This window comes from Myiozetetes cayanensis, unplaced genomic scaffold (assembly GCF_022539395.1).
Source record: "Myiozetetes cayanensis isolate MyiCay16 unplaced genomic scaffold, myiCay2020 scf12, whole genome shotgun sequence".
Lineage (NCBI taxonomy): Eukaryota > Metazoa > Chordata > Aves > Passeriformes > Tyrannidae > Myiozetetes > Myiozetetes cayanensis.
Genome location: NW_026086826.1, coordinates 3,311,232 through 3,328,717, shown reverse-complemented (window position 1 = coordinate 3,328,717; position 17,486 = coordinate 3,311,232). Strand labels below are relative to the sequence as shown.

The following is a 17,486-nucleotide window of genomic DNA, read 5'->3' as shown; positions in this document are numbered from 1 at the left end:
GAGTGCTGTCCTGCCTGGCATGTTGTGTCCACCCATCGGTGTAGAGCCACCCCCACGCCCCACAGGCAGGCAGCACCCAGGTGGACTCTGCTGAGACAGAAGTTTTGCTCTGAACATAATCAGCATCATGAAAGGAACAGACCCGAGGCTTACTTAAAACTCTGACCGTTTATAAACTGAGAGGGCAAAGGGCAGTTTGTTCCAGCTGGAGTCTGCACAGGACGTGTCAGAGAAGGGGTAAGAGAGGAACATCGTCCAATACATCATTTCTACAGCAATTCTTTCCTGCTTAAACTCTTTACCCACGTGTAAGCCACAGTTTAGGGACAAACTGTTTGCCTTGCTCAGGCAGGCCGAGTCCCACGCTCTGGAGCTGCAAGAGGAGGCCAAGGAATGCTTGGACCCAGCCAGCCTGGCCCTCCGCTGAGAGGGAAAGTGTCGTGCCCATGAGCCCATGGTCCCCACACTGTACCTGTGCTTCTGACAGCATGACATCCTTGATCACCGGCTGCCCTCGGGGCTCGTTGTTTTCCAGCTTCACGTAGGTCACCTGGTAGCCGCGGATCTGCCCGTGCTGCTTGTTGGAGATGGGCAGCTTCCAGCTCACCCGGATGGCGGTCGAGTTCACAGACTCCACCTCCACCTTCCGTGGTGGGGCACTGGGCACTGTAACACACACGGGGACAACAGTTAGCAGGTACCACACGATCGCTGGCTCTCACTCCTCTGCTACCTTCCCCCCACCTCACTGCCAGGACAGCCCTACTGGCACAGGGTTCCTGTACCTGCCCAGCACATCAAACTGAAGTCTCAGCGTGACCATATCCCTGATCCTTCCCCAACATCCAAGCACTTTCGCTGCTCTCAGTAGGAAAGAACGCGACTGCGATATGCAGGAGCACCCCTAATAAAAGTCACTGTGCCGGATCAGATCCAAGGTCCATCTATCCCTCTCATCTCCAGCAGCAGGGGAGGCAAAGAATACAAGACTGTAGCAGAATACAAACAATACGCTAACCCCCTGCAGCTCAGGGTGCCCTGGAGCACAGGTGGGGGTTTTGAAGCCTTCTTTTCTTCCTGCCTGATGCAACACCTCCCCTCAGACCCCTCTGTGTACACCTGAACACAGTCCAACAGCCCCAGGTAGAGTGGCTGGGCACTGAGCCTGCCCTGCAGGGAGCCCTGGTACCTGCCCACCAGCCAGAGCACACACGTGCTCTTCCCCTGTGACAGCGAGAGGTTAATGAGGGGGAAAAGCACCATCCTAAAACAATAACCCAGAGCTCAGTGACAGCAGTCACTGAACTCAGCCAGATAAAGGGGCCTGTGGGGATTGTGACAGCTCTGGGGACTGTATTTCATGCATGGCTAGCTGAATGCTTTTTGATAATAAAATGAAAAATTACACTGCCCAGAAAATATCAATTTTCTTGCAAGGTGAGGCCCGTTTAAAAATGTATTTATACCCTATTTACTATTTGGAAAAATTACCTCCTTATTACTTTTTGCTCTTGCATTGACTGTGACAAAAATGTCAATTCTAAAAAATTAGCTTCTCAGTTACTCCTGGAAAGCTCCTTCTGGCTGGAGCAGCTGGGAGCAGAGGTGTGCACTCCCTGCAGAGGAGTTGCCATGCAAGTGCCTGTTATCCAAGTGAAGGACCTGGGCTCCATCCCAGCATTTCTACCACAGGACCCTTTCCAGTCTCCACTGGCCTGGGAAAATCCAGGGGTTTGGAACCTCATATGCCCCAATCGTCAACACAGCAAGAAATCAGTATCAGATAATTATGGATGGATAGCTGACAAGCAGATGTAAAGAGTATTGCTACTTCAACCAACTAAACGGGAAGAAACAGCTACCCAGCAGGTAAGCACAGTTTTTAAGCTGCAGGGCAATTCATTATTTTTCCCAGATATCCTTCTTAATTGTAGATAATTAAATAAAACAGCGAAAGGAGGAATAGTGCATTTGAGCACCATGAGGCCAGCTGAAGGCTTGGGAATGGAGGGGGCTGTGCTTGAACAGTTACCCCCTTCTGCCTGGAGCAGCCTATGCTGTAATACACAATTCACTTAGTGCAGTGACCTTGCACAAGCCTTAGGGCTCTCCTGCCCTGGCGAGACACCTGCCCACACACACAGCCGGGAGTCCAAGCGGAAAACAAGATCCTCCCTGAGAACCAGACAGAAGCTGTGTGTCAAGCTCTGCTGGCAAGCGAGGCCTCAACAGGGCATGATACTGGGATGTTGCAGGGACACAAAAAGATGTGAACGTGAGCAGACCACGGTGTTTCGAGGAACTCTTACCCTGCCCCACTACGGGAAGTATGTGCTGCATCTGAGATCCAAACGGAGGAAAGTTCAATTTGTTTTCAGATCACTGTTTTAGCATTTCTCATTCCTTCATCATGGGTATCTACTGAGCATCAGCATGTCAGAGGGATATGAAATCACTCCTGACAGCTAAGCTGGAATGTCCAACCACGGTGCCCAGAAATTAACCGAGAGAGCCTGCTGCGACATTTCTGGGGTAACAGCTTCCCCTGGGCTACAACTCTGCTGAATGAGAACTGATGCAAACAATAAAGGCAGCAGGACACACACAGATGTGTTTGCCAGCCCAGGAATGCAGTCAGTGAGCATTCCCAGACGCCACTTCCAGAGCCATGGAGACGTGGGGGACAGTGGCAGCCCATTTAGGGAAACTGTGACACGTCTGGTTTCAATTTCCTACACTGACTGGGCAATGCAGGGATCATGCTTTCTTTGCCTGGATGCCACATCTCTTTCTTCTCCCATTAAATCTGCAGCTTTCTCGGGTCAGCACGAAGCCATGGAAGCTCCTACTGTCACCCTGAGCTCTGGCACTTTCAAAGGAATTGGCTTAAATCACGATGACATAACTGACAGCCCTGCTAATACAAAGCAATTTCTCTTTAAAGCTGTCGTATCCAGTAAAGTGCTCTGTACGTGTGATATTCTGACTCGTGAGTGGAAGAGCAGCTTTATATAAGCTGTGGCTTGCCTGGAAGCCAGGGCAGGAAGAAGCTTTCCTGCAGTACCTACAAGTTTCAAAAGGGTTTCTTTTTCCCCTTCTTTAGTTTGCTGGATTTCAGGTCAACAAGTAAACTCTTAAGTCCCGATCTCACAACGTGAGAGACGCCTTTGGCTGGGAGAACTCGTGCTACCTTCAGTAAAAAAGGAATCCACCACACACTGCAAAACCACAATGGCAAAGCAGAGCAAAGCCTCCTTGCATGGGCAGGAAGCAATGCTGACACTGTGGGACCCTGTGGGACCATGCTGGGACACCTGACACACAGCCTGGAGGCAGACCAAGGGCCAGCAGAGCGATTCGCCTAACCCACTCCAGGGCAACTAGGGAGATCCATTCCCTGGAGCACTGCTCCTGACAGCCTCCAGCCCTGCTCCAAAGGCACTGCCACGTCAATATCCCTGCTCCCTTTCCCCCTTTTCCAGCACCTCTGCTAGGGGAGACCCAGTTAACCCATGGTAGAAGCTGAAGGAGCTGTTCAGTAACACCTACCATCCTCATCAGTGCGCACGAGCACGGGGATGCTCTCCGGTCCTGGCCCCACATCCGTGTGAGCCCTTACCCACACCTTGTACTCGGTCCATTTCTCCAGGTCCTTGATCTCCCAGCTGGAGTGCTCCCGTCCAATGCCATCCACCACATGCTTGGTGTTGTCATCTCCTTCCACTGCCTGGTACGCAATGGAGTACTGGGTGATGACCCCATTGCGGCTCTGGGCAGGCGGTGGCACCCAACTTACCCGGATGGTAGTGGAGCTGGTGCTTACACACTCGACTTCTTGGGGTGGGGCGGAGGGGGCTGGGGATAAATAAATGAAGTGGGGAGATGAAGGGAAAATGAAGTGGAAGGACAAACCAAAACGCAAAGGGAACTTTTACCCAGCCAACGGAGCGCTGAACACGCAACATGGGACAACTGCCTGCTTTCCTCACACACCATCCAAGATGGCACTGGGGGCAATTTGTATTTGAAGGCCAGATGAACAGCATGGAGACAGAAATGCTGTTCTGCATCAGAGAACACCTCTTTCCAAAGCAGTTCTGGACGCTCACTTTACCAAACACAACACATGGCACTAAGGGAAGGGGGGTGTGTGTGGAGTGTGAGAGAGAGAGACTGGTTAGAGAGAAGAAAGATGCCTTCAGTGAAGATCTGAAGCAGATGGAAACCAGAAGAGGTAAGAAGCTGCAGAAGGCAAGAGTGGCAGAAGGGAAGATCACACACCAGATTGTAGGAAGGCTCGTGAAAACTCTCTCCTAGACAAGCGGACAAAACAAAAGAGGGTAAGGAAAGCTGGTGACTGAGGTTGGCTGGAGCTTGTCCTGGTGCGGTTTGAAATCATGACCATCAGCTGAAAGCAGCACTCTAAACCAAGTGGGAACAGGTGATAACGTGGTTGTGCTGCTTTGGACACATGTCCCTGGAATCTGGGACTGACTGCCAAGCTGGTTACCTGCCTCAGTAGCTTCCTAGCCTATGGAATTGTACAGCAGAAGGCAAGCAAGTCTTGTCCCCTCCCAGGCAAAAAAGCACCTGCAGTTTGCATTAACTTCTAAGCCCCAGCTAACTGGCCACAGGGGGAGGAATGGGATCCAGGCAGTGGATGCCTCTCATTGGGGTGAGAAGCAGTCTCTCCACACAGTGCACTGGGGAAGAGCAGTGAAACAAATCTGGAGGGAAGAAAGGGATCGGGAAAGGAGAGACAACCCGGATGAAGCAAAATGTCTCTAGGACACTAGACTGGTCCATTCCCTTCTCCAGCCTTGCAGAGCTGCTGTCTGGTTGCAACAGGGCCCCTGCAGTGTGGGAGCCCTCTCACAGGAGCAGCAGCAGCCCTCTCTCATTTGGCCTCACAGCAGAGTGAGTACAAGGTATCCTGCTTTGCCATGGCAGGTGAAAAGCAGCTTCCATTCCTCACTGCCCCCGGAAATCTAGAAAACAACTGAAAAAAGACGGGTGCCCTTCCCCATGCTGCTGTCCTTCAAGCCATCCGTGCATCAGAGCCAGCCTGCCCAGGGCAAAGGGACAAGCCCGCCTGCTCACCGCCTGCATGAAGGTGAACACAACCTACATCACTCCAGATGGCAGCAAGGACCGCAGGTAATTGGAGGGCTCTACAATCTGTGCCTTGGCTTTGCTGTGCACAGGTTGGCCGTGGCAGAAGATGTGGGAAAGCTGAGGACAGCAGGACCTCCCGATGCCACTGGTAACCTCTGCTTGCCGGGAACAAGGCCCACGTGCTTGCAGGAGCAGTTGCAGGCACGTAACTCTTAGTGCCCGCTCCTGTGCCCAGAGAGCAGGGCCCATCCCTGATGCAGGGGCTGGGATGCCTGGAGAGATGAAGGATGGAAGAGAGTAGGTAGTGACAGAGCCGGAAGAGATGATGCCTGAGCAATCAGGCCGCTTCTACGGGAGCTACACTGGAGGAAAGAGAAGTCAAAGCAATGCGTGGAAGCAAACAGTTGCCTGTGTGAGGGAGGCAGAGCAGGATCAGCCCTGCCATCTGGTACACTGAGAGGGAGCAGGGGTAGAAAGTGAATCCTCACACTCATTTGGTTAATCAGCAGAAAAGTGGCAGGGAAGAGAGTAGGAGGATACAGCAACAAAGCAACACCTACAACGAATTCGTGGAGGAAATAAGGTACACACACAGGGCCTGGTGGCATCCATCACACAAGGGGCTTGGCAAGGCTTTCCTTTGCCACTGTCTGCAGACAGGCCCTTCACAGCAGAGACTGGCTCTGACTGGGCCTCCACTGCTTCCCTTGGGATGGAGCAGTGAGCTCTTTCTCCAAAGGCAGTTTTGGCTGGCAGCGTGGGCAAGTCAAACGTTGGCTGTTGACTGGGTAAAAGTCACACATATGATATGCAAGGCAAAAAACTCAGATTAACATTTAAAAAAAGGCAAAATAAAACTTGGTAACATGAACAGGATCAACTTAAAATGCACAAGGAGTCAAAGTATCCCTCCTGGGACCAGCAAAGAGCAGACTGGGTGGCCAGCATGCACCCACACATGCAGATGTACCCACACACACACACTGTGCAAACCTCTGCTTGTCTCCAGGCTACTCACACCAGCCTCCCCTGATGGCCCACAGCAGCCCTGTGTACCCACCCAGCCCACCTACTCCTCAGGCTAGGGAAAAGGCAGCCTCAAGACCCACCTTCGTGTTTCAAGGGAGAACAGCACATTAATGCTGAGGCCTGATGGGCACAGAGCTGACGCTTCTGTCTTGCATCATTCTGCTTGCCCGAGGCACTGCAAACTCCGGGAAAACTCCCCCGTGCTCCTCGGGCCCTCAAAACAGCACTACTTGTACTTTTTGCAGGGTGCTCAGCAACTAAGTGAGCAGCTGAGCGGGAGAGACAGCCCAGATGACAGCTGTCTTCTCAGGAGATGAGGCCTCAGTTGTGCTGCTGGAATGGAGCAAAGGGACACCACATCCCTCTGGCCTTCCCAGACAAGCATCCCTACACCTCGACAAGCAATACCAACACCCTTTTCCACCCCATTAGTGACTCTTTAGTGATGATGGGCCTCCTACCTTACCCTTGACTGGTTTGTCAGGGCCAGGAATAGAGCCTGAAGACAGGATCTTGGGAAAGCAGGAGTCTGACCAAGGTACTCCTGTGGCTAAAAGCCAAATCTCTTCCAACCCATGCACATTTCTCTTATTACACAGATGCCAGAACCAGTCACCCATAGCTCCAATGGCCACTAAAGTGACAACCTTAAAACCAAACTGGTGTGAGATCCCCTGCGAGCAGACAACACACGGAGTAGGTCATGGGAAGATGATGGGAAGTCGGCCTTGATGAGTCCATGTAGCAAACGTTTCTCTTACTTGGACTGTTGTGAACCTCTGAAGGACTCATTTATGCATGGAGCTGTCTCTGATTAAGTGTTTTCAAGGATAAGGGCACCCACTGATGGAATTAATTTACATGGCAGGAGAGTTGCTGCAACCTCTGCCTATCAGTACAAAAGCCATCTGAAACAGGTGTACGAATCCTCATATTCAGAGTCAGTTCTCAACGTTCAAATATTTATAACTGCATGATCTGAAACCTTCCTCTGTTTTCACACCTGCCTATCTGTGCAGCTCCAAGACACCATTAGCTCACTTAACGAGGTGGAGGAATGCCTGGGACTGGTATGCTAATGAAGCTGAGCTTTCCCTCAAAGAGAAGGTCATTCTAAGAGTGAGCAGAGCTGCTCTTCCCTGCCTGAGCTCCCTTTCTAATGGCCATCTCAGGCTCCTGGCTGCTGCTGCTGCTGCTGTGCACGCTGCCGCCCTCCCTGCAGGGAAGGCTTGGCTGCCCGTGCCAACTGCTCACCCCACAGAGCTACTAAATCCCAGACAGACGGTGCTAACGGAAATGTCTTTTTTTTCTCCCCCCTTTTAATGCTCTTTGCATAATGGCAAGCCCAAAAATCGTTAGTGAAAACGAGCTTATCGCAGGGCCCTTTGATAGCCCTAATCTGCTTATGTGCAGCACTTTGAGCTGCCAATCAGGGCAGTGCAAACTCCCGCTCTGTGATCACACAGGGCAGAGGGAGGATGAAAGTGATATTGCCTGGGTCACCTCATTATCGAGCCTCTCTATTAACTCAGCTGCAGCTTGTTCTGGTTTCCCCTAGCGCTGCAGTCCCAGAAGCTGCAGCCTCACTTGTTCACACAGCCCCAGCAAACAGCCACTTTTCCAAACTCACTCCCCCAGCTGCCTGACAGCCACAGGCACATCTGGCCTCAGAGGATTCCTCACCTTGCAATCAATTCTATGGACCAAGGGGGGCACTCCTATGTAAGCAAGGCAGCTGGAATGGGGAGTGAAGGGTTGAAAATCCAATGGTTTGGAGACAGTCACATTTAGAGCCAAAAACCCGTATGCTGCCTGTCCAGGCAGCTTGACTGCATGGGAGTAAATTCATAGAGATGCACAAACCCACTCAAATCAATCTCTCCAAAGCAATTTCCCCAGCCTGTTTCACTCCTCCATCAGTTTTTATGAATCTACCTTTAGGGCAAGACAGCATGATCAAAGGGACACGAAGAAAGAACTTACCACTTGGGTGCACCCACTCTGCCAAAGAGCCCTGATCCAAAACCCCAGGTGGCTTTCCCCATCACACCCTTTAGCAAACTGCACGCCAGCATCCCTGCAGGCCCGCAGGGGCAGAGGCACCCAGATACTCCATGCCCAGGCAATGGAAACTGGACTGCTTTTGCTTTTGTCTTCAGCAGCGTTGGATGTCAGACACTTACTGGATTGGGCAGTTCTGGCTTCGATCGTGGGGGTGTAAACTCCTACCCCCAGCTCTGAGCGGGCACCCAGACGGAACTTATACAACGTGTCTGGTTTGAGACCTTCCACGGCGTATGAGGAGGTTGGGTCAAACTCCACCTTTTGCTGGAAAAAGAAAAGGAAACACAGATTATTTGGTGTAGTTGGAGACTATGGAAAAGCTGGTGCTCAGCTCCCGGTGCCAAGGGAATAGGCAGCCCCACCACCCATTCTGGCACCACAAAAAGCCACAGCCATGCTGCCAAGCCTGCATGCAGTCCTGCACGACTCCAAGGCATGGAGCTTCCTGGGTGGCCACACCAGGACTCTGCTGAGAAGCAGAATTCTCCAACGGCCAGGCTACACTGCCTGGTGTCCAGACTGCACTTACTGGCCTGACAACTTTGTGGGAATGCTGGGTCTAGCTGTACAGTTCAGGCAAGGGGGACGGGACACACCAGGGTGTTTTCTCCCAACAGTGTCTTGCCTGTGAAACAGAGTAAAGCCCTTGTCCTAGGCTTTCCAGGCATCTCTAGCTGGGATCTCTAATGCACCTAAACAGCGCTGGTAAAGGATTTGTTTTGCTGACACTTCGCCTGAGGGGCACTTGCTTCTGGCAGCTCTCATGGCACTATAATAACAGGAGGAGGAGAGGACTATGGGACACTGTGACGCTGTCATGGTACAATTCTTGCTGTGCTACCTTGAAGCCAGCACTACTTTTGATACATTTAGAACTGGACTTCCTTTAGGGACCTGCAGTAAATGTGGAAGGGCTCTCTCTAGACCACCTTCAATCTGCTCCTTACATGTAACCAGTCCTGGGGCTGGAGACACATATTGGAAACCATTTCAGACTTGCCTAGAAGTCCTACTCTTTACAGGCACCAGCAGTAAGCATGCCCCAGGGATGCTGTCATGGCTTTCTGGAGCCTTTCCAGTCCCAAACCAGTCATGAGCTACTTTGCTGGCATCAATAAGCACTCTTGAGGTCACTTACACAGAAACCAGAGATTGCCATGCTCCTACCACACACCACTGAGGCACAAGAAACACGAAGGAACAGCCCTGTTACCACCCCAGCTCAAGCAGACACCCTTCCCAAGCTGATGAACTGTGATGTCCAGCCCCAAGTGCTGCCAGGCAGGATCCTCACCTGAGTGCCATCCTCCCCTTCCCAGTACAGCAGCTCATATTTGGTGATGCGTTCCTGGGAGGCGGGCAGCCACGTCAGCAGGATGCGGGTATCAGACTCTGCTTCTGCCTGGAAGTCAGCTGGCTGGGCGGGAACTGGGGAACAAACACACGTGGTTAGTGGCAGGAGAGGCGAGAGGAGTCGCACGGCTTGGCAGAGTCAGCGTTTCACCTTGTGAAGATCCTCCTTCATTTCTTCCAGAACCTCTCTTCTTCCCTCTCCCCTGTGCTGCGCTCTTGGAACAGCCCAGGCCACAAGCACGCACCTCTGGGACCCAGGCAGGTGACTGTGGGAATCGTGCTCACTTCCAGCCCCTGACTGCATCCCAGATCCTTCCTTCCACACGTGCATTCAGACCCCAGAAGGGCCAAGCAGTTACATCCAGGACCTCGCGTCACATTTCTAGCCACTGCCTCCTGCACACAACAGCGGGCTGTTACTCGTACAGAGACTGATACCAACCGCCCAGCACGATCTGACAGCTTAAATCTGATGGCTGTGGGGTGGGGACGCCCCACACCACCCACTCTGGCACGCAATCATTTCGAGCACCACGTGCAGTTGCGATGCCCCGGGCGGACACGGAGCCGCCCTCCATACGTACCCCCTTGCTGCGTTTTGACCTGGATGATGTCCGAGGGGGGCCCGTCGCCCACCGAAGTGAAGGCCAGGACGCGGATGCTGTAGGTGGTGCCCGTGATGAGGCTGCCCACGGTGGTGAGGTGGCTGTCGTCCGTGTTGTGCTTCTGCCACATGCTCAGGGGCAGGTGCGGGTCGGTGGTGTAGTACACGCGGTACCCTCGGATCTGTCCGTTCGGCTCCTCCGGCTGCTCCCACTGGACCAGCATGGTGCTGGCACTCAGCATGCGTGCCTGGACTTTGAGGGGCGGGCTCGAAGGAGCTTGCTCTCCTGTCCGGGCCTCGACCAGTTCACTGGGGGGACCCCTGCCAATGTTATTGACTGCGATGACCCGGAACTCATACTCGGAGAAGGGGCTGAGCCCGCCTATGCTATAGCGGGTTGTTGCCACGCCATCCACCTCCTGGAACTGACCCTCCAAGGATTTGGGCTTGTACTGGATGACATAATATGAAATGGGGTCGGAGTTGCCTGAATCCCAGGTGAGGGTCACGCTGGTAGCTGTCGTTTCAGTCACTAATGGCTCTGTTGGAGGTTTTGGCAGTGCTGCAATTGGAAGGCAGAGAGGTGTGATTTAAATAATTCAGTCAGCTCAAACCCTACAATGTGCATGGGGATAAAAATGGAGCTGCCACCTCCCATTAACATTCTTCTTTAAAAGGCAGAAATCATTTCATACTCTAGAACGTGCATTTTTATATTACCATATATTGCTTGAAGTGGTTCTTAATGGAAGGATAAACAGAGCAATCATGTTATTAGATGTGCTTGACGCACTTACCAGCAGCAGGCTAAATAAAGGTAATTCAACAGGGATGCAGGAATGTTTCTGTCATGGGGGTTCAGCTGGCAGTGGGAAGGTGCTTGCTGGGCTGGGCTGGCCCCAGAAGGCAGGTGTACAGCTGATTTACAAAGGAGCACAGTAAAGCAATCAGAGCACCAAAGGTAATCTAGAATTATGCTCCTGATTCTAGAGAGACAGCATCTTAGGCCCACAGGGAGTTCGTGGACAGTGCTGTTAGATGGGTTGATGGGGGAATGCTTTGTAAGTATTAAGTACATGGAGGAGAGATACAGCCAGAGAAATTACCAGCTTTCATATCCACTATTTCACTGAATGGTGTGTCAAACTGCAACCAGACAATAAACTGTTATACAAGAACTCTGTGACACTGACATCTCTGAAGTGTTAATGAAAACACAACTGCTGCAAGCATTTCCACATTTGCCGTTTTACCAAAAGAACAAAGAAGGGGAATGAGTGTATGTGAGAGAGATTTGCAGAGTACACAAATACTTTAAGACAATGACTGAATTAAAGTCTACAGTAAGTTTAAACCTCCTACAAACCGCTCTAAAGTTGTTAGTGACACATCAGTCCACGAGGCAGAGTCATCCCAGGAGCAAAGAGGTAAATGCTGGGAACCATCAGTGCAATGGTGCAGTTCCCACCTCTTCCCTTCACATCCAAACCAACTCTCCATCAAACCCCTTCCTTCTATACTCTCCTGGGTATCTAGTACAACCAAGGCAAACCCAGTGCTCTGTATAAAAACAGAGGCTGGAAAAGGTACTGGCTAGCAGGCGCTGTGAGCAAAGGGAGCAGTGTGCAGCTAAGGTTAAAAGCATCCCCTGACTAGCAAAGAGAATTTGCTGTTATCTCCAGGTCAGAGAGGGCTAACACTCAATTCTGTGATTCGTTCCAGCAGGAACTCTGTGTTAAAGCTGGCCATAGTGCAGGAGGGGGCTGCAAGAACAGACAGACCCAAAGGATGAAGTATCTGTGGAAATCTGAGCTACAAATCAACTGCAAGGAGAGGAAGAGACTGATAAATGTGGACCTGCCAGGCCTCCAGATGGGAAATGCAGGACACCTTCAGCCTCCTGTTAGGGAGCTGAGTGGGCTGCCCTATGGTCAGTAATCAGCAACAACATCCTCTGTGGGGCAAAGCTACCGGTGAAACGTTGGCAGGAAGCATGCCTTAAGGACAGCAACACACAAAAGAGAAAGGGAAAGAGCCAGAGCAGTAAGGAAAAAAGCTGACAGATGAATATGCAACGATTTTCAAATGAACACATACAGTCCTCCCTGCAGAGAGGGGGGAGGATGCTTATTCTGTTGAGGTCCATGGACACTTCACACTGCTGGGATTGACCTTGTCCTACCCTTAGTGCAAGAGGACATCTCTGTGCAAACAGCCCTCTGACTGCAGACATCCAGACCCTGCCCCAGGACAGCCCACAGCCTGCTGCTGTGCTGAGCTGATCCTGCTGATGCACAGGACAAGACAGACATTGCTGGGATAAACACAGACTCACTGAGGTTCCCTTGCGGCTTAACAGGGACCCAGCCAGACACAAGCTTGTCTCCCACCATGCCACTTGCAGGGAGAGGGAAAATGACCTCTTCAGAGGAAGTCCCATACTGTGAGCAGCAAAAAACAAAGTTGTGGGTGGAAGGCAGAAAAGCTGCAAGGTGGAAAAGTCACAGAAGACTGCAGTCAGCTGGCTGCAGCCAAAACCACTTTGGCAAAGGGCTACGGTGTTGAAACCCGAGAAGGTGCATCAGAAGGAATAATTCCTTACCTTTGACAGTGATCTGGGCTGTGGCTTCGATCATGCCAAGGGAGGAGATGGCCACGCAGGTGTAGTTGGCAGACTGCATGATGTTATTGAGCTCCAGGACGTTCCGACCGACGGGCATCTCGTCCTCCTTGGTCAGCTCCTCCACACCGGCCATCCACTTCACGTAGGGCATGGGAGCACCTACCGCCACGCACGTGAGGTTCACGCTCCCCCCAGGCATCACCTCGTGGTTGCTCGGAGGGATAGAGAATCGGGGAGCAACACGCCGCACTGAAACAAGGAGGACACAGCTAGTAGGGTCACGGAACCAGCACAGAGCCCTCAGCTGCACTCTGGGGGTACATGAGAGGGGTTCAACGTTCTTGCCTGTCTATCCCCCAGGGCGGATAAAATGAAGTGCAGAAGCTGTTTGCTGCTTTGCCAAATCGCACACACTTTGCTCTCCTTCCTTTGCCACTGGCATCTTATTAGAAGAACTCATTAAGGGATGGCTCAATCCATCCCCTCCAAACATGGCCTTTTGAAATCATATTACTAACATGAAACATTCCTCCATTTAAATTATGTCCCTCTAATTAGAGAGCATGCAAAATGCCAGTCACATACACTCTCTCTGTGCAGAGCCCACTGAAGCTCTGCAAAACGGAATTACCTGTTCAATTTATTAGCTCTAGAGTAAAGCAGCCCATCCCCTAAACCTCACAGGGTTTGGGCAGGGGCAGCAGAAAGGGTTTCTTTTTTGAATTAGCACACGTGTGCTGCTAAATAAAATATAATTCCTTTCAAAATGTAACTCAGGTTCTACCTCGGCTCAGAAAAAATAGTCACCAGAGCTGCATGACATTGTCAGGGCCTGAAGAGATCACCTTGCTGGGCAGGAGAGAACTAATCCTGACAGATGTGAGATCATATACATTTTGACAGAAGAGAGCTGGGCTGGCAGAACCCTTCCCACCTTTGTGGCAGCTCTTCGGGAGATGTATTCCTCCTTATTGCATTGCACAGCTTCTCTTCATATCAATCCCTTGCTGGGTATTTCATTCAAGACTTATTTGTAAGCAACTCTCAGCTACAATAAACCTCTAAAGCTGCCTGCCATATGCATTCCCGTCAGGAAAATGACACTGAGAAATGAGGCCCCTTCTTCAGGGTTAGTGTTATGGGCCTATTTAAGCAAGGGTAGAGAAGCAACTGCGCTCGGTAAATCTTTGCCTCCTCTGGGCGAGCTCATTTTTAGTCTGTAGTTAAAAAAGGAAACTGCTTGAACGTGTCTCGCCCAGCAGCCCTGCTCTCCCCCAGCCTCCTCCACCAGAAGGGCAGCCCGGGAGCAGGGCCGGGTTCACGACTGAGCGGTTCCCGAGGAGCCTCTCCCTGCCAATTACGGCTCTTCCATCAGTGTGCCGGGCTGGCGGAGCAGCGAACCGCCACAGCACCGGGGGCAGGTGGAAATGGGGCAGCAGCCTGAGCAGTGCCAGCTCACAACACACCACAGGCATGGCATCCCCACTGGGAGATGGGGGTCTGGGAGTCGCGGCTCTGCTGGCCTGGCTCCTGCCAGCCATGGCATCTCCGCTGACAGCGAAGCTGCCGACACCCCACCCCCCCTGAGCTGCAGAGGCGTCAGCTCCGCTTGCCAAGCTGGCTCTCCCCAAATCAAATTTCACTAGTGCTCTCTTTGATGATTCATCCCCCCAAACCATCAGGCTTGCAGAAATAGACTGAACACAGAAGCCCCCACACTGGCATGTACAACAGAGCTAAGACTTTGTGATAAATTAGACAATACTGTCAACATCGTGTGTGTACTACACGTCGTCTCAGTGACAAAACAGGGCTCATTAGCTCCTTACCAGCCAGGGTAAGGATAACTTCCTTTGCCTTTTTTTTCTTTCTTTTTTTTTTTTTTTTTTTTGAATGTCTAAATCCCAAGTCTTGCTGTATGCTCCTTTTAATCAATTATTAAATCTCCGATCAATTCCTACACTGAGCAATCACCAGTGAGGTGTTACCTGACTGATGGGGCAGCGCTCCCCAAATGAGACAGAACTGAAAGTGTACTCAAATGCTACACAGTCATGAGAAATACGGACTTAACCTGATGGACATGGCAATGGTTTAACATGATGGTGTGTACTTCCAACCAAAGCATCCCAGCACCACTCGTTAAGAGTCAGGTTTCATTTTCCAATGAAAATGGCGTCGAATTATTCCAGGTAGAAGCTGTTCAAATTCTGTCCCCACCAAAGGACCAAACCCACCCACCCACCCAAGCTGTAGTAAAACAAAAAAAGAAGCAAACTTTTGAGGATAAAGCCATAGGTGTGCACAGAACACTCACACACATGCACAAGGCAAAAAGGGTGGCAGGCACCGGAGGCCACTACAAAGTCAGAGAGACAGCGGTGGAAGGGCAGGACAGGGAGAGGGAAGGTGCACAGGAACTCACCTACAGGGACACGGGAGGACAAGACACTGGAGAACACAAGGCCATGCAGGAAAGTCGGAGCCCGGCATGCACAAACAGATTTTCCCTTCCAGCCCTGTGAGACCAGAGGCAGCACGGCCCGCTGCAGGCTCCCCTGCACCCCACCAGTGTCCCTGCTTTCAGGGTGCTCCTGGGGCTGTGTTAGCCCCATCAGTGCTGTGCTGCCCTTGATGTGTCCTGCAGAGGCAGGGCCTGTGGGTGCTGTGGTCATTTCCCCCAGGGATGCCAGCAGCCGACTGTCATATGCTCCCCTGTGGACAGCACAGGGAAGTGGCACTTCAGAGGCGTTGGGGGCTCTCTCAGCAGCGCTCTGCAGGGCAAAGGGAAGGGCTCAGCCCCTCTGGAAGTCGCTCTCCCCTGTGCCACACACAGGGGAGCAGCAGAGGCGGTCAGTGCACTCCTGTGCCTAGAGAAGGGACAAATGGCCTCCTGTGGATCACAGCACGAGCGTGCACACAGACCCCACCAGCCTCGGCACGGGCACATCACACCTCCTGCACACCGCAGCCCCAAACATGCCAGGACACTGCGTGGGGCCTCAGCTCTCCAGCCTGGCAACAGAGGAGCGGCCAAACAGGCCTCTGCCATGCCTTTTTTCGACCCAGACTGGCCGAGCTGAGCTGCCCTCCCCTCCCCTCGTTAGCACACCAGCAGAGCTGCCGAGCTGGGCTCACTGCTCTGCACCAGGGAGCAGCAGCGCCCCGGGCACCGCAGCTGCTAAAAACGGATGCCATGTGGAGGGGTCAGCTCCCTACACGGGGAGGGGGTCAGGGCAGCGCCTTCAGTAAGAGATCTGGCCCAGACAAGCACGTGCAAAGGAAGGGATGGTGCTCCATCGGCCTCCCATCCTCTATGGGGATAATTGGCAGCTTCTTGTCCCAGCCAGTATGGAGGGAGAAGGGGAGGTGCTGTCAGTCAGCATTAGTGAGAGCTGGCAGAGCTCTCACAGCAGCTTGTACAGCACCATCAACACACTCCTCAGGCTCAAGCCAATGATTTAAGTCGCTTGCTTTTCTAGCCTAAGAGTCTGGTAATAATTTAAATCAGTATAACTCCTCGAAAAGCAGCATTCTTAGGATTTCTGTCCAATTTACAAGTAAAATCACATGGGCTAGCACAGTCCATGATGCTACCTTAAGTGCTCCAGAAAATTTTGTTGTTCTTCATCTACTGCAGCAATGAAATTTCCCTCTTTATTACAATTTTCTTGACATGAATTTGCATTTTTTTTTTTAATCTTCTTTTTGGATAAAGATCAGAAGAAGGTGGTTTGGGGGTTTTGCAAGAACAGCACAGGGAAAATTGCTGCGAATATTAAAATGATTTCAATGGACAATAGTATAATTCAGAGGTTTAGTTAAACCAGCAGACTGTCAAAAATGAGATTCATTATCATTCATCCCAAGAATAGGCATCGTAAGGGCCCTGTGCTGCTCCACTATTCAGCACACCTCCCTGTTGAGAGCATTCCCTGGAAAGTGAAGTGAAACCCTGGACCAGTGAGCAGTGAGTGCAGTGCAACCTGAGCCCATGCCCTGGATCTCACAGGACAGGGAGAAAAGACTGCATGGAGACTGGATCCCCACTGGCTGAGGGGACTGCAGGGAGGAAGGAGGGGAGCAGGCAACACAAGAGCCACAAAGGTTGAGAAATGTTAATAATTCAGCATGCATTAGCATGCACATTCCTTGCCTTGAGAGCAAAGAGCATCAATCGATTGCCTGGCTCCTTTCAGTACAGGAGTGGCTGTTTCCCAACGTCTCAGGTTCCCTCTGAGGGTGACGTTACCCCCCTGGAGAACAAGGGACCCACCCCTCCCTGCTGCTGTCAGCAAGAGCTCTAGGATCTGAGCTCAGGGCTCTCAGGCTGGTGCTGTCAGTCCCTCTCGTGCGCTGAGACACTGCTGGCATCCAGCGAGGCCCTGCTGGAAACACAGCAGTGCCAGGAGGAGTGCCCATGCTTCCAAAACCGTGCAGTGCTGCTGGGGAAGGGGAAACCAAATTGCTGTTTCCTGCTGGCTGTCTTGGCCACAGAACAGCCGAGCAAACGACAACGCTCACACCCCTCCCTCTAGCTGGCAGAGATCCAGACACCTCTGCTTGCCTGCTCCCACTTTTTGGTTTCCTTCCTACCATGCCTACCTGGCACCCAACTCTGGGTGTCATCTCTCCCCTTCCTGGCACCCCATGGCAGGCTCCCTGGGCACTGCCCCATGGTGATGGGGAGTTGTGCCT

The 17,486-nt window shown here is 52.0% G+C and overlaps 1 protein-coding gene across 15 annotated transcripts in view; it reads right to left on the bottom strand.

Annotated features, from left to right (window-relative positions):
* Nucleotides 1–17,486, bottom strand: part of PTPRF (protein tyrosine phosphatase receptor type F) — a 370,907-nt gene that overhangs the window by 58,458 nt on the left and 294,963 nt on the right. For 10 of the 15 annotated variants that reach the window (XM_050306448.1, XM_050306452.1, XM_050306451.1 and 7 more), the window contains 6 exons: nucleotides 12,768–13,037; nucleotides 10,146–10,727; nucleotides 9,503–9,636; nucleotides 8,328–8,472; nucleotides 3,550–3,855; nucleotides 473–666 (listed from right to left, as the gene is read on the bottom strand). In XM_050306448.1, the coding sequence (XP_050162405.1) occupies nucleotides 473–666; nucleotides 3,550–3,855; nucleotides 8,328–8,472; nucleotides 9,503–9,636; nucleotides 10,146–10,727; nucleotides 12,768–13,037 (1,631 nt within the window). The remainder of the gene's footprint in view (nucleotides 1–472; nucleotides 667–3,549; nucleotides 3,856–8,327; nucleotides 8,473–9,502; nucleotides 9,637–10,145; nucleotides 10,728–12,767; nucleotides 13,038–17,486) is intronic. The other 5 variants (XM_050306456.1, XM_050306457.1, XM_050306460.1 and 2 more) reach the window with 1 other exon arrangement.